The 16,471-nt window shown below is 49.4% G+C and overlaps 1 protein-coding gene across 1 annotated transcript; it reads left to right on the top strand.

Moving 5' to 3' along the window:
- Window positions 1–243: 243 nt before the first annotated feature.
- On the top strand, window positions 244–16,258 carry LOC104628213 (leucine-rich repeat-containing G-protein coupled receptor 6-like; the record flags this gene model as incomplete). Its single annotated transcript, XM_010296722.1, has 7 exons — window positions 244–309; window positions 2,827–2,898; window positions 4,521–4,592; window positions 5,304–5,429; window positions 7,462–7,622; window positions 13,197–13,277; window positions 15,021–16,258. Coding segments are annotated over 7 exons (1,816 nt in total), but the record flags the coding sequence as incomplete, so codon positions are not given.
- Window positions 16,259–16,471: the final 213 nt, after the last annotated feature.

Below are 16,471 nucleotides of genomic sequence, written 5' to 3'. Positions count from 1 at the left end.
GTGGAGATCCCCCTCACCTGGGGTTACTGCTTTCTGCAGCTGTGCAAAATGGAAGTCAGGTCATGGTGCTCTGGACGCAAGGCTGTAGGCAATAAAGCACATCCACATTTGTGTCCTCCTTGCTCTGCACCGGTGGGAACTGTCTGCCCTACGCAAGGAGGATAGAGAGGGTGGAAAGGGAGAGGGCTCAGGGGCACTTGCTTTTGACCTCCTAACGTTTCTGTGCTGGTCCTTCCCCTGCAGAGAACTGTCACACAACCAAATCGAAGATCTGCCCAGTTTCCACCGGTGTCAGCGGCTGGAGGAGCTGTGAGTAAAGAGATACCCTTGGTTGCGCCGTGCTTTGGGGGAAAGGGGCTGATTTGGGGAGACAGGCAGCTCCCAAACACAAAACTCAACCTTCACCAAGCACTGGGAAAGCTGAGCATTATAACTCACTATCTGGACTGCAAATGGACTGCAGCTCCACACTTTGCCCTGTGCAAATTGAGAATAAAAATACATCCCCTGTGCATAGGAGCTTGGTTCACTTGGGTCTCTTCAGAGGTCCCAGCCACAGCAAACAGAAGCAGGATGTGACAGCACTGAATTTGACTTTGGTAACTCAAGTCCTGGTATGAGCTAATCAAGAACGGGGTTTATCTATACCATAAATGTCTTCTGCTTCAAGGAGGGGTCCCATGCCATGGGCACAAAGCAGCCCTTATCCACACTGCTCAGGGCTAGCTATTCTGTAGAGAAGACTGATGCTTTCCTCATGTGTAGCACTTGAATTGGGTCTCCTCTGGGCCCTGGGAGGCACCTCTGTTGCTCCGAAACAGCGTTATTCACGTTCGGTTCAAAGCGTCAGGAGATCTGGCCCTACACTTCAAATCTAACAGAAGTTCTTGGCCTTTTTGAGAAAAAAAAAAAAATAATAGGCTCTGTGATTTTTTTTATAGAATTCTGCAACCTGGAAGAATAGGGGTGTGGGAGCAGAAACCCCACAAAAATACACTGGAGAGGTTGTCCGTGCTCTCTGCAGCACCCCATCCTGGATGGCCAGACCAGCTCACCCAACCTTAGCAAAACCGGGCATTAGGACACCATGTGAAATCAAATGAAAACAAGAGTTACATAGCCCTTGCTGCCTCTTCGAGAGCTCCGAGGACAGAGTTAGAGCTGGGAATATTTTTATCTAAAGTATCCTCAGGAAATTGTTTGGAAAAATAGAAGAGCCATTAAAAGGACAAACTTTCAGAATGCCAAACTTGCAGTTTCACGCATTGTGCCTAAACGTTGTCGCACAATAATTTATAATACACAAAATTCAGACTCGTCATTAATATAAAAGCACAGTAAATCCCTCTTTCAGGCTACTTAAGTCAGACAGACTGTGTCTTAAATTTTCTTACAAAATGACTATTTGGCCCCTTAAGTCCAAAGCTATCATCCTGTAAGCCCGCCCCCCCCCAAAGCATCAACGTTCCTGCTGGGAAATACATTGGAAACAAGTCTGGTGGTGGTACAGCCTGGCATACAAACAACTTACGTGTGCCAGTTGCTCTGCTGTAACTGCTAATGTGCAGGTTTTTACCTGCAACACACAGGTCTTCCCTCACAGCTAAACATCCTAAATTATTTTTCTCTAGCTTGCTCCAATACTCCTTCTTCCCAAGCTCAACCTCTCCAACCAGTGAGACCCCCAGAACTGTGCACAGAGCTTCCCATGGCCCTCACTTGAAATCTTAGCTAGAATCAGGAGCCATCCCTTCTTGGCTACATGGGGCATTGAGAAACCAGCAGTAGAGCAGATATGAGAGCCTCAAGCCCCTGTCTCTGAAACACGAACATGTGTCCAAATACCATCTGAGACATTACAGCCATCACGTGCAGGTCCTTGTGTGAGATGAGTCAAGATAATTTCTGAGTCTGAACGCAGGTTAGCTACCCAACAAATGCCCTGGGGAGTTGTTGTATGTAGAGCACTGGGCAGTGGCTGTCTCCCCTTGCAGAAGTTCACACATGGGGACATCACTTCTGCAGATCTGGGAATTCATGATGGGCATTTTGCAGGAGTTTTTAAAAATATTCACCATTGTTCCACACTAGGGAAAAGAAAACTGAAAAACTGGATGTTTCCCAGAAAGTGGATGGTTGGATCAGTTATGGATGTCTCTCAAGAGGCATGGGGAGCGTATAGGTCAGTCAGCAAACGCCATGTCAGCACTTACCCTGCTCCCTCCCCCTCCCTGGGGAGTGCAGGCGGCTGCTGGAAGGGAGGTGTGCAGGGGCTGAGGCACTTCATGAAAATATATGTGGAGGATATATATTGCAGGACGGTGGGTTCTGCAAACCTCAGGATTGTTCTTCCTGAAAAGCTGTGTTGCCTTCAGCCCTCAGTCCCCCTTCATCATCACCAAGGCAAAGGGCAGCACCATGTAGTCCTTTCTGAAGGGTCATGCAGAGCTGTGTTTGCTGACTCACGGGCTCCAAGCTCTTCTATTTCGCTCTGGACAAAGCCTTTGTGGAGTTAGGGTGGAGCAGAGTGAGAAATCTTTGGAGATAATGGGCACCTTTAAGCATTGCACATCAATGGCACTTTGCTGTGTCATGATGGCATCAAAAGGAGAGGGTGGCTGAGCCCCGGAGCTGCCCACAGGAGAGAATGGCTTTGAGCTGTTTTGTTGCTCATCCTGTTTACCCCTTGAAAGAAGAGTAGGTCTCCCAAGCTCAAATGACAACTTCCACTGTGACAGTTTGCATCTGCTACCATAGGACAAAGATCCCTACAAAGTATGGATGCTGCCTTCAGCCATTTTCTCAAACCAGTTTCTGTTTTTTCAGTGGCCTCCAGCACAACAGGATCCATGAAATCAGAGCAGACACCTTTGTGCAGCTGATGGCCCTGCGCTCCATGTAAGTATTGTCTGGCAGGGGGAATGACTGGGATTTTTGCTGGGGCAAGGGGAATTGTGAGCCACCAGCCAGGCTGATGTGTTGTTTCCCAACCCCACTCCCTCCGTCTCTGCTGGGAAGCTTTGCTGTCCAGTCCTTCTTCCACTTCCCCTTAGAGAAGAACAGGGCACAAACCTTCTCCTTGGCTTCCCTCCTGCATGCAGACACACCCTGTAAATAAACTCATTACCTGCCAGGCATGCAGACACTCCAAAACACATGCCCTAACCACATGCTGCAACTCGTATGTTGCACAGCACACGTTACAGACAGCTGCCTCCTAAATGCCCATGCAGACATGGACTCATGGCAGGGACTTACCAGGGCGAGCATGAGCTGTAGCATCCCTTTCCTTACACATGCTAGTCCTGGGCCATGCACTGCTGGAACATCTGTGCAGAACATCCCATTTGATTTGGAACTGTCTCACCGTAACTCAAAAGCATGTCAGACATATTAAGTGCACACAAGCATGCACGCATCATACATGCATAGTGACCTTGCAGTAGACAGCCCACTTAAGCGCTCGGCACCTTTGAGAAGTTAGTAAGGCTCCGCAGGGCATGATTCTCCCTGTGACATGTGGGAAGAGCCTTCCAAGTGCTGATGGTCTTTATTTACTGTTCTGTTAGGAAGCTAACTGAATCACATCAAAGCTTTTTCCACGGTGCAGCAATTTGAGTGTCTTTTAATGGGCCAACATTCCTAGAGATCCCATGAGTGTCATGTACAACATGCTTATAACTGCATAGGAACACTCATGTATTACATGTAACAGTACAGACAAGCATGCAAGTACAAGCATGCTGCTGCCACACTATAGTCACACAAACGTACAGCTGAGCATGTAAGCTCTAGCATTTGCCTGTGGGTATGTTCTGAGTCCTTGTGGGAAGGATTAAACTCACCCAACTTTAGCCTTCTGCAATGAGACACACAGATCTGGGCAGGCACCCCTGGCTCCCTTCAGAGCTGGAGAGATGTAGATATATGTAGGATATTGCTCGTATAATCAGCCTTAGGAGAAGAAATGCTTCTTGATATGCAGGTTCCTCTCTGTTGATGACAGAGGGAGATGAGGCCTCTAGCTCAGATGGAAGCAGAGCTCATTGAGGAGCCTCAGGGACTTCTCCCCAAAACCAAGCCAACTGTACCTGACACGAGACACTCTAAGATTACCTTGGTTCACCTTCCGCACAGCTCCTGACCCTATTTGCCCTTGCCTGGGCAGCCAGCAGTGTGACGACATCAGGGATGCTCTGACACGAAGGCATAACCTGTCTAATGCTCTGAGGTTGAGCACGTTAGCATTAAAGCTCCAGATTTACAGAAATGAACCCACTAAGGAAATTTTCCCATTGGAAACTCCTCAGTAGAGGAGTTCCTGCGAGACACACTCTTGTGCTCTCTGTTAGAAACCAAACATATTTGCCTCCAGGGAGCTGCAATGAGACAGAACTTGCTGCTGACCGAGGGGCTACTGATCCTACATTTACTTGCATCACACCCCTTGACCAGGCCGCTGTCAGCAGCTTCACTGTCCTGCTCTGTACTCCTCTTACTGGCATGTCCTTGCCTTGCAGAGACCTGAGCTGGAATTACATCCAGTTTATTCACCCTGAAGCCTTTGTGACCCTGCGCTCACTCACCAAGCTGTAAGTTGCAATGATATTTCTTTCACAGTGGGCCATGGACAGAAGGTACCTGAGGACCTCAGACTGACTCCCCAAGCTACCAGGACACCTGGCATTTAGATATCATGTGCTGAGGCTCATGTCTCAGCACTGATGTAGGCAGACTAAATCCCAAGGTTTCCTATCAATATTAGAGGAATGATGAAATTGCAGAAGGGGCCATCTTCAAGATACTTTCACCCTGACCACTTAAACCTCCACTTTCTGATTCTTTCATACCTGCCTTAGATGCCTTTATGAAAGATTAGCATAAAGTAAGAGTCATTGCAGACCATCTTTGCTGGCTCTGGAGGGGTCCTCAGTCCTCAGCCCCCTAACTATGAGGTTTGCGTATTTTATGGGCTGGGAGCTGCAGTCATACCTGACCTGTTATGGGGGAAGTGGTGGGGGAAGAGATATGTGGGGCAGATATGTGCAGAGAGAGGTAGATACCAGACAGAGCTTTCAGCATGGGCATTAATCCCTACCCCTCATTTTCCCCAGGGATTGCAGTATCAATCTGTTTATCTCCAGAGGATCCTGGTCGCCATGCAGCACCCAGCCCCATTTCAACATCACATTTGAGGGGGCAACCAAGGCAGGCAGCATGGCTCTCCAAGTCTCTGCTTGGCTGAGATATCCCTAGTGGCAAAACCCTCATGGTGATCTCCTTCTCTGCTTTCCCTTCATCAGGGACTTGACTGATAACCAGCTGGTTACGCTGCCTCTGGATGGTTTGGGTGGACTGACCCATCTGAAGCTCCAAGGCAACCCAGCTCTCTCTGAGCCCTTCACCAAGGAGAGCTTCCCAAAAATGAGGTACTGGTGGTGTTGGCTCTTTCACTTCTGGCTCTCAGCACAGCCTGTATTTGCTTATAGCAATCAGCCTCCTGCTTTCCTTGTTTACCTCATGCTTTTCCTCCATCCTTTCAGGCCAATAGGTTGAGGAAGCTTCATCTGCTGCTAACACGCCTCATCTCTTAAAGTCTTCCATGGGAGAGTGGCGACGCATGCCCAGGCCCGCCACCCCCACCCCAAACACACACACAAGTGGAAAGCATGGAGTGGGCCCAGCTCAGGGCTCCTCTCAGTGGAAAACATTCCCAGAAGCCAGTCCTAGCTAATGACATCCAGCTTTCCTTCAGTAAACTCTGTTTGTGTGGCCGTGTCTTGTCTGCTATGGATTAATGAGGAGCCTGAAGGGGTCAAACTGAGCAAGATGATGCTGAAAAAGGCTCAGAGCACAGTGTTGCACTGCAGGCTCTGGCTCTCCTGATCCACTCCTCAGTGGTGCCCTCAGGCTGAGGGGCCCATGGTCCAGATCATTCAAATTCCTCTGAGGTGAAGCCATCTTTTGCTTGGGTCTCCCAGGCAGTTCCCTTGGACCCAAGGATGCATGACCGTGCGCTCATCCAGTATGGGTTCCCAAGGCTGAAACTTCTCAAATTTAGATACCCACTGCTGAGGTCACGGGCCACTGCACCAATGCTGGGCTGAACAGCTCAGATTCAATGAAAAGTGTGGAGCTCTCACTTCGGTCTGCCTCAGCAGTGGTGCCTGCAGGCACTTCTGACTTTTTGACTCATCATTCCAAATGGCAGGGAATCACAGAAGCTTCTGGAGGGTTTTTCACACCCAAGATGGCAGTCCATGTGCAGAGAGGGTCAAGTTCAGCACTTCCAGGGGCATTCCTCTAAACTAATTCCATTGACATCTGTGGAGCTTGTCTGGATTCGTACCAGAGAGACTGGGTCTGCAGGAGTGATTCATTGAACTATGCCAGGTGATAGATCCATTAACATTTCCTAAATTTTGGGGTACTGCCATTAAGTAGTCTTATTCTTGGGGCATATGTCTGGAGGAATCATCTGAGAACAGTTCTTAGCCGTCCTGGGAGGATCTGTAACTCCCTACCACCTTTCAATAATAGGATTTAATTTGGAGCTTATAACAGGATGCAAGCTTGTATACGAAGTTTCCATAGCCTCCCAGGGCTCAGCCAGAAATGTTTGGGAACTTAAAACAAAAGCATATTTTTAAAATATAGAGTTTCACCATATTTACTGATCTTGTCAGAAGACCTTAATTGTCTGGAAAACCTGAGGCTCCTTTGCCTTCATCAGCAGTCTTCCTGACTTCCAGCAAAGAAGCAGGAGTTTGCTGTCTTTGAAGAAAATGTAGCTGCTGACAGATAGGCTAGCATTCCACCCAGATGATGTTCAGCTGCTGTTTAATTAACCTTGTAATACATGCTATAATTAACTATTAACAATTCTACTTTCAAGTAGAAATCAGACATATTAAAATAACTTGCTACACTTGAGAGACCTGAGATTTCCCTGCCCAAGCTGGTAGGGATGAGCCATGCTTATGGAACTGGAGTTTGGAGGTGCCTCTCTGACCTTCAGCAACAAGCAAGGGGACCTTGCACTTGCTCAAGCTCTCATGAAGCTTCTCACCTTGAACAAAAGAAAGAATGCGTCCACATGCACATGGCATATTGCCAGAGGGCATGGGAGAGGCTAATTCAGTCTAAGGAGAACTGCAGAAAGGTTGGTAGGAATTATCCAGGAATTTCAGTGCAGTTTCCAAACCTGCTGTTTGACAATAACCTATTGACAGCCAAACAGTGCCTTAAGCACCAAAAGTGGGGCAGTGCAGAGACACCATGGGCTGACTTGGGTCCACGCTCTGTCCTACATGGAGTCTTTTTCACCAAAGTCCTGCTCCAGTGTAACCATCAGCTGATCGACCAGCTTTTGGCACGTGGAACTTAAGCAAAAAATGCAAAGCAATGGAGAGTCAGGTCATGGAGGCGACACACGTAAAGTTCTGCTTTCTTCCTTTGCAGAGTCCTCGAGGTACCTTATGCCTACCAGTGCTGTGCTTATGGAAGCTGCAGCAGCTTCTTCAAGATGTCCAACCAGTGGGAGGCAGAAGACATGAGTCCTGAGGAGGAAGATCCCCACAAGAGGACCATGGAATTGTTTCCAGGTCATGCTGATAATCACTGTAAGTAAAACTGGGCTGAATGGTGAAATCAGTCCATGGGCAGGTCCATACTGTGAGCTTGGATGTGATCCTGCATTTGCAGGAGTAGTCCCACTGCCAACCATGGGGTTACACCTGCCTCAGAGAAAGCTGACCGATCCTTCTCCAGCTCTGGTGGCCATTTACTGTGAACAGCCATCAACCACTGTCACTGCATTGGAGAAAGAGCTGGTCTGGCACATCCAAACCTTCACAGTCTAAAAGAAAGATCTATCAGTCCTCAACAGCATGGACACGTGTGCTAATTTGGCCTTGCTGACTACAGAAGGAGGCTACCCAAGCCACCTGAGCAAAGTGGCTGAGGTTATATGGGACAGCTTCTGGGCTTGGTCATTTCGGGCAGTACGGAGCCTCTGGCAGGACATCAGTCTTTGTTGCTACAACGTACAGAGGATAGACCCTAGGTTTAATCTGAATAAGAGAATGAACTCGAAGGACTGGAATGCACAGCTGGCTGGAGGAAAAGAGACCCATGTCCATGCTCCTTCTGTGCACATACCCTGATGATACAGCAAAGGTCAGGTTAGGTATGAACAAAAGGAAAGGTTTGGGGAATATGATGAGCTCAGCACGGGGACTAGCCTATGCAGGGCAGAAGTGGCTCCACAGTTAATGACTAGCAGCGCCTTCTCTTCAAAAGTCAGTTTGTTCTGTGCTCCCAAATGCACTTCTGCATAAACCTCCATGAAATCTGTGGCACAAGGCCAGCAGAGGAGTGTGCAAAGCACACCTCCTGCACCCACAGGCTTGCAGCGCAACAGCAGCTCCAGGCAGAAAGCTGATTCCCTTTGCAAGAGAATCTCAGAATAATGTAAAGAAAAACATGAGCTCCTTTGCTTCCTCTACAGCTGCTGGAGAGTGGAAATAGCATTTCAGGACACAGCTTGGATGCTACATTTGTTTATATTTTTGTGTAAACAGAGAGGCCACATGCACTTCTGAAATCTGAAACACCCTGTAGGCAAAACCACATCATGCTGTATGCCCGCGGAAGATGGGGAGAGGGCTGAGTCCCTGAGGAGTACTTAGCTCACCTGCTCCCAGGAGCACCATGCACACAGATATAACCAGGGTGCCCTGCAGAATCCCCTCCTGCATCCTAAGCAGCCCAGACTAGATCTGGAAATAGATACTGACCCAGCGCAGTTGGGTTCTCTGTGTTGCAGCAGTGATGGGAGGCAGGATGACCCAGACAATTTATGTCACAGCCAGCGAGTGAATCATGAGCCCTGCATCCCTGCTCCTGCCATCTGCCCTGCCCCGTTCTTTCACAGACTAAAATTAAGCTTTGGCAACATAAAAAGTCCAGCCAGAGGCTATCAAGTGTGATTCCTACCAGAATGATGTGGCTTGTGGAAGCATAGTAGACTTGGTGGTTACACTGGGCAGAGAGTACAGAGGAGCCATATGTTACGGTCATTGCTGCAGGAATTTCTTCTCAGCTGCATCAGTTTTTCCATCATTAATGCAGCCCATACTTTAACAGTCCTTGTGTGTATAGTTGGGGTGTTTGCCCAGCAAATCACAGCATCTGTGAAAAGACCTGGTTTGCAACCAGGGGCCATAGTACTGCTTACATACCTGCTCTTGCTGAGCACTTGATGTCTCAAAGGATACTTTCTCCTGGCCCTGTCAGCAGACCAATACCTGCCACAGGTTCCCAGGCCTCCAAGCCAGTTTCAGTCTCATGGATTATATCCGTATTCATAAGATATTAGGACCAGAGGGGAATGCTGAGTGATTCTAAGATGTGCCAGATGAGACTATTAGCAGCTCATAAAGGCCCACATTTTCACATGTTAAAGCACTGGGTTTGTCTGAAATATCAAACCACAGAAGTGCAAACGTGAAATGCACAACAATGTCCTTTCTCACTATGCCCAGCTTTCAAAGATGACTGTCTCCTTACCAAACAGCAACGCATGGTCTACTCTTGACAATGAGGGTTTTGTGATACTGCTATTTTACTTAATTAATTGCTGCTTTATTTCTGTTCCCAATGCTTCCTTTCTGATTGCCATCAGTGGTATTTAGCTGTGTTATATGAGTCTTGTAACACTTCCTCACTGAAGAGGAAAAAAGCTCCCAAACATTCCTTCCATGCAAGAGATAAAGTGGTCTCGTTAAGAGCAAATAACTCGGGACTCTGTCCTGCAGTGTACAGCTAGGCTCGTCAGGGCACTTGGATGCTGTGGCAGAACTTGTGAGAGGGATGGGGCACACTTCCAGATAGCCATGTCCTCAGCCTTGCGCAGTGCTTCCAGCAAGGGACTGAGGAGCCCTTTACAAACAAGTCCGTGGAACTTCACAGCTGGGTGGTGAAAGGCGACTTGTCCCAGGCAGATGTGTAGGGGCGAGAAATGGGTCCCCGGTGGCACAGCCCTGCTCCAGCAGCCAGGCAGTGCTGCCTCCCGCAGCGCGTCCCACTCCCACATCCAGCACTCTTCCCTCAGCTGAGCCCAGCGCCTAAGGGACTGTCTGACACCAGCCACAGAGTGCACGTGGTGCCATGGACCCTGGGGCCAGCTCAGCTACTTCCCATCCTCCCAGGGCCCCAGATGCCCAGGAAGCCCCCAGACACCACCCAAGTGTGTCCATTAACATCTGAGTAAAGGCCACCTGAGGCCAAATGGAGTGTGATTAGGACATGTCTGTCTCATCACTGTGTCACCTTGTCACAACAGATATAAGGTCCCATTTCCAAAATTTTTGGTGCTTGGGATATGCTTCTTTGGATTATACGTTTATAATATATAATATAATATAACATAATAAACGCTGCCTCTTGGCAGTGTTTAGCAGATACTCCCTGCCCCAAGCCTGTCCCGTGTGGCCGGGCAGCAGCCCAAAGATGGCTCAGCAGCTTGTCACACAGGACATCTGCCCCTCACTCCCCAGCAGCTCACTCCTGCCACACTCCCGAAACCGGCTGCAGAGGGAGGACAGGCAAAGTGCAAGTACTACCAGTGCCATGGGGCATTTCCACCACAGTCCCAGAACCCCCCTTGGGGACCACTGGTTTAAGGATAGAAAGGGATGTATTTACTTACAAGCATATGTTTGCAATAATGGAACAAAGCTATAGAAAGCAAGAACACGCTTGTATGGTTGTCCCTGACAAAAGGACGCTGCTTTACCCAGTCCAGCACCTCCATTAGCTTGTAAAGCTGACTAACTTTTGCAACCATCCAGCAAGCCCTGAAGGGTTCTTAGAACAACACTCTTCCTACTTCTGTCATTCAAGAAGGCTATTCAAGTCCCCCAAAAATCACCTGCCCAGGTCCCTTGCAGCCACTGATGCCTTAACTCTGAGGAAGAGAGCAATTATCTGCAAAACCTCACGTGGGGACTGCCCTGGCTAAGGCAGAAAATACAAAAAGGGAAAAATCATCCAACCCAATGTCTTTTGCTCCACTTCTTCTCCAGCAATTGTCCTCCTCTTTGTCCCGCTTCGGTGTTTGTACAGCCAGCATTTTCCATGGAGAGGGCACTACTAGCAAAGTGGGTTTTTTCCATGAGGCCTGAGAAAGTGGAAGTGCCTTAGCAAAATCCAAATAAATACTTCAAAAACAATGCAGTCTGCCGTCCTAGAACACAACAGCCATTTTCTTTTCTCTGCAGTTCCCAGGCGGGGAGAAGTAGTGATTTCCAGCAGAGAGGTACATTTTCTGCTTTGAATCTCACTGTCCTGGCCAAGGATTGCTTTGCAATTCACAGCTAGCTCAGTAGTCCATGCAAAACACAAGATCGCTCCTTCGCTTCACGCAAATGTTTAACCTATCCTTAAAACCAGCCTTTGTGCATTCTGGCCCTTTGACAAGGAAAGGGATGGGGCAGATTACACTTTAACGTTTCCATGAGTTAGGTGGCAGGGGGACACAGAAAGTGCAAGTCTGCGCATTGATTTGAGTATCGTGACTGCACATCACAGCCTCCACACTGTGGATGGAAAAGACACTCGAGATTTATAAGACTATAAAATACAAGGAGGAAATATTTTTCCATCCCGTTGTGAGTGTTTTCCTGCCAGACTCCAAAGCAGCAGTAATATTTCAACTCTTACACAGACAGATTTTTAAAATGGCATTTTTTTCCAAAGCTCACTGAAGCCGAGAAAGCCACAATGCTTGTCAGGAGGCACTAAAGATAGCACGTTATTTGTCATCATTCTTTAATCAAATAATCTCAGTCGTATTTTCAAACACAGGCAGGGAGCAGACCTCATGAGAGGCACCATTTCTAAGCAGATTAGGCAACTAAATCCCACTTAGGTTAGCCATATCTTCAGGACTGTGGAAACTTGCCTTTCTGGCCAGTGTCTGAGCTGCCAGCTGGACAACTGGGCACCAGCATCCATCCATATCATGCAAGGGAGAATTCATCCTACAGCCACAGATCCAGCTCCCTGGCTATCAGGCTGCAGCAAGCACAAAACACATCCTTTCCCTTCCCTCCCGCCTGCAGAAAACCCTCTGGAGATCTCCACTGGAAGCAGAAGGCTATGTTGGTGCCATGGGTGGGGATGGTGCAGCAGGACAGCAGCTGTCCTTTTGGTGTCCCAGCGCTGTGAATCAGCAGTAGTTTGAGAAAAGGAACAAGGAACAAAGCAGAAGAGCATGTCTTTGGGTTAGATTAAGAGGCTGCCATTATCATGGGTGATGACCTACACCTACAGGCCATCACACAGCTGAGATCTCAGCCCCTTTCTCTTCCAGCAGCTTCTCCTTCACTCAGGGAGTCTCTGCCTGGCCCTCAGAGAGCCCAAGCCTGGCTCAGGGTGAGCTGCCAGAGTGATGGAGATGCTGGCCCAGCAGGCTGGGCTCTGAGGGCAGTGCAGCCTGGTGGTATAAACCCCATGGATCCAAAGTCTGCAGGCATGGGCAATCAGTCTGCCTGTAAGCAAATCCAGGACTGGGAACCTCCAGGGTTAAAAACAAGGCATCACAGTCCCAAGAAATCATAGGACATAAAATAAAGCAATAAATGTTGGGTTCTCTTGTCTTTTTGCTTCTGAGCCATTTGGTGGTGGTGATGGTTGCTGATGAAGAATTTGTGCTGCAAGTAGAGGCTAACAGCTCTCTTTGAACAAACCTCCAAAGTCCTTGTTGATGAAGTAACATTGGACAAGGCCTGCCCAGAAAGCTTCCATTTAGAAGATGCATTTGAAGGCTTTGTTTTCTGTAACCACATAGGCTAGAGTATTTCTTTATTTTCAATAAAGCATGCTGGGAGGAGGGATCTGCAGTAACACAACTCTGGGATCTGGGGCTTTACACTGCAAATGTTGGCAGTAACCTAAAAACAGAGGGGTTGTCCACATTGCAACACACCAACGTTTACAAGACCTTCTTCCTCTACAGCAGTGACTGCAGGAGAGAAACTGGACACCAGCAGCTACTTTGAACTTGTGGGCTGGGAACAGGCTGGGAAGGTCTGTGTTGAGGACAGGCAGTGGGAAAAGCTTCTGGCCCAAGCTAGCCCCGATGGCCCTGCTCATTCTTCTCTGAGCATCGTTTCTTGTTGTTTTCTCCCCAGATGACCTAGATGCAGATGACCTCCAGCTGGACCTTGAGGAATCAAAGCTGCACCCCACTATTCAGTGCACACCAAGCCCCGGTAAGCAGCCAGGGAAACCCTTTGAACACAGCTGTGATCCTTTGAGCTTCTCTAAATCCCCAGGATCCCACGAACCTTCCTGCAGTGTCTCACAGATGTGCAGATCAGAAGCCTGAATGGCTGGGCTTTGTCCAAACTGGGGACAAGTGAGGAGCTTCCTTTTCCCGCTTGGATGTTTCTGCCCTCCTATGAAGAGAGTACAAGGTCATGGTATAGCTGACCAGGAGTCCAAGGTATCACCAGGTCCTCCATTCACCAATGTGCCTCAGTCAGACTCTGGCTCTCAAGAAGATCCTTTTCCCTTGCAAGATTTAGATTTTGCTTTGTCCAAGCCAGCCCAGAATATTGCATGACAAGCCCTTGTCCTTGACCTCCTGATCATACTTGCAGCACTGCAAGCTGCAGGGATACTTTACTCTGTTTCCTGAGAAAAGGAGAGAAGGGAGGTGCTGGACTGCACCCAGCCACTTTCTCCTTACTTCCATCAAAAACATGCCAGTGGGCACAGGCTGGCTGGGACACGAGGAAGCTGCCTTCTGATTTTGTTCCTGTTCACAGCTCAATGGTGTCCTACACAAGCACAGCTGGAGGCTGGAGAAGCCTGGCTCCATTCAGGCAACTGTGGGACACTGTCAGGGGTGGAGTTTTTCCCACTTTTCCCACTGAGTTTGCTGCAAAAGAGACAAGAAGGAACAAGATTTTAGCAGAGGGGTACAGAGGTGCTGGGTCTCTGAGGAAAGCCTCCACCTCCTTTGAGCTGAACAAGATTTCTCAGTTTCCTCTAATTTCTTTTGCTCTCTACCACCTAAAACTTGGCCCGTCCTTTCTCTGTTTTTGCTGAATTCCTACCCTGAGCCCCTCACTGTAACATTTGAATCCTTCCCAGAGGCAACTCTCTCACATTGCACTCTCTCTCCCCACTCTCTTCTTTTTACTTTGGCAAACAGCATCCACCACCGGTCCCCTTTTTACCCCTCCATAACTCTCTCTTCTCACTCCCCCTTCTCCCCATGTCCATCCTCCACCATTCTTTCTCCTGACATCCCCTCACGTTCTTGTTGCCCAGGGCCCTCTGTCCCTTCCCTGCCATCCCAGCTCCCTCCCTCTCTTCCTCCCCACCTACTGTCTCTCCCTCCTGCTCTAACACTTCATCTCATCTTGGCCATCCCCTCCATGCACAAGTCATTCATGCAAAAACAGTAAAACACCGCTTAGCCAAGGTCTTGAGTGTTAAGAGCAGAGGTTGGCAATGTCAGAGCTGGATGCAGGATCCTGCCATCTCTTGCACGTCTCCACACTAGTAACTCCAAGAATCCATAGGGTATGTGAGAAGGAGCAGCTAATGGCAGAGTGGCCCAAATGCCAGGCCACAACCTTTTTACATTTTAGGAACTCTGATAAGTTTGCTATTTATTTCCCATATTTCGCATATGACCTCTCCCTGCACCTCGTTTCTGCCCTGGACAGGATCTGAGAGAAAGTCCCAGTCAGCATGCCAGAGGCACCCCAATGTGGGGACAGGAGCACGGGGGAGCTGGGACAGAGTCTAGAGGCAGCACTGCTGGTATCCTGCTGCAGAAAAGGGCAGACAATGTTGTACACTCCTTTCCAGCCCTCAGCATTCAATAGGCAAGGGGCTGGCGGGGTCAGGAGAGGCCTGGGACCTGGCCACTTCTCCCAAGCAGCACCATTAGAGCTGAGTGGTATATTCTGGGTTTAACTTTGGGTTTTGTTTTCTTCCAGGTCCCTTCAAGCCTTGCGATCACTTGTTTGAGAGCTGGGTCATCCGCCTGGGAGTCTGGGTCATCGTTCTGGTCTCAGTGCTCTGCAATGGGCTGGTCATTCTGGCTGTCTTTGCCTCTCCCAGCTACCTCTCTCCAGTTAAGTTCATCATTGCTTCCATAGCTGGAGCCAACATGCTGACCGGCATTTACTGTAGTATGCTGGCTCTCGTCGACGCTCTGACCTACGGCCAGTTTGCCAAATACGGTGCCAGATGGGAGACCGGCGCAGGCTGCAGGGTGACGGGGTTCCTGTCAGTGTTTGCCTCTGAAGCTGCCATCTTTCTGCTGACGTTGGCTGCCATGCAGTGCAGCATTTCAGTCTCCTGTGTGCGGGGCTATGGCAAGTCACCCTCCTTAGGCAAGGTCAAGACTGCTGCCTTTTGCTGCCTGTTGCTGTCCTCTGTGGCTGCTGTTTTGCCTCTCTTCTCCATTGGAGAATATGGAGCATCCCCTCTCTGCCTCCCATATCCCATCCCGGATGGGAAGCCCGCCACCCTGGGCTTCACTGTGGCCTTGGTGATGACAAACATGCTCTGCTTCCTGACTATCACGGGCACCTACATCCGACTCTACTGCAACCTGCTGAAGGGGGAGTTCAGTGCTGTCTGGGACTGTGCCATGGTCAAGCATGTGGCCTGGCTGATCTTCACCAACTGCCTCCTCTACTGCCCAGTGGCCTTCCTCACCTTCTCCTCCATACTCAACCTCTTCCTCATCACCCCAGAGGTCATCAAATCCGTCCTCCTTGTGGTCTTGCCCCTGCCCGCCTGCCTGAACCCTTTGCTCTACCTGCTCTTCAACCCCCACTTCAGAGATGACCTCCGCCTGCTGAGGCAGAAGGGCCAGGACAAGAGCAGCTACCCCCAGTCCTGTGGGGTCGATGACATGGAGAAAAGCTCCTATGACTCCACTCAGGCTCTGGTGAGCTTCTCTGACATCGACCACATATTTGAGACACCTGATTCCCTGGGAGTGCACCCCATCCTCGACAGCTACAGCTTCCCCTCCATGACAATTGTTCCCTGCCAGCAAAGGGTGGGCACCAGGGGGAAGGAGAGGGGCTTCTCTGAGCATTGTCCTTGCCTCAATGACAGTGAGGTGCTGATCACTTCAGAGAGTCGAGATGTCACCAGCAGCAGCCTCCGGATAGCCTTCTTCCCCTCCCCGCCCACGCCACCCTACACATCTCACTTATAAACCTCCTCTGAGTAGCCGTGCCAAACAGCCCTACACCACACACTGTGGGTCAGCCCCAGTGCCAGGTGGCCAGCAAGGTGACAGCAGGCTGCTCCGTGTAAAGCATCAGTACAACCCATCTACCCTCATCCCCCATCATATCTGCCTGGGCAACCGGCACCACTCTGCCAAGATGCCACTTGCCTGGAAGGGCTCTGACTGAGCTCCAGATAC

The sequence above is a fragment of the Phaethon lepturus genome, unplaced genomic scaffold (genome assembly GCF_000687285.1).
Source record: "Phaethon lepturus isolate BGI_N335 unplaced genomic scaffold, ASM68728v1 scaffold8321, whole genome shotgun sequence".
Taxonomy (NCBI): domain Eukaryota; kingdom Metazoa; phylum Chordata; class Aves; order Phaethontiformes; family Phaethontidae; genus Phaethon; species Phaethon lepturus.
The sequence above is the reverse complement of the archived record's forward strand: the minus strand, read 5'-3'. Positions and strand labels throughout refer to the sequence as shown.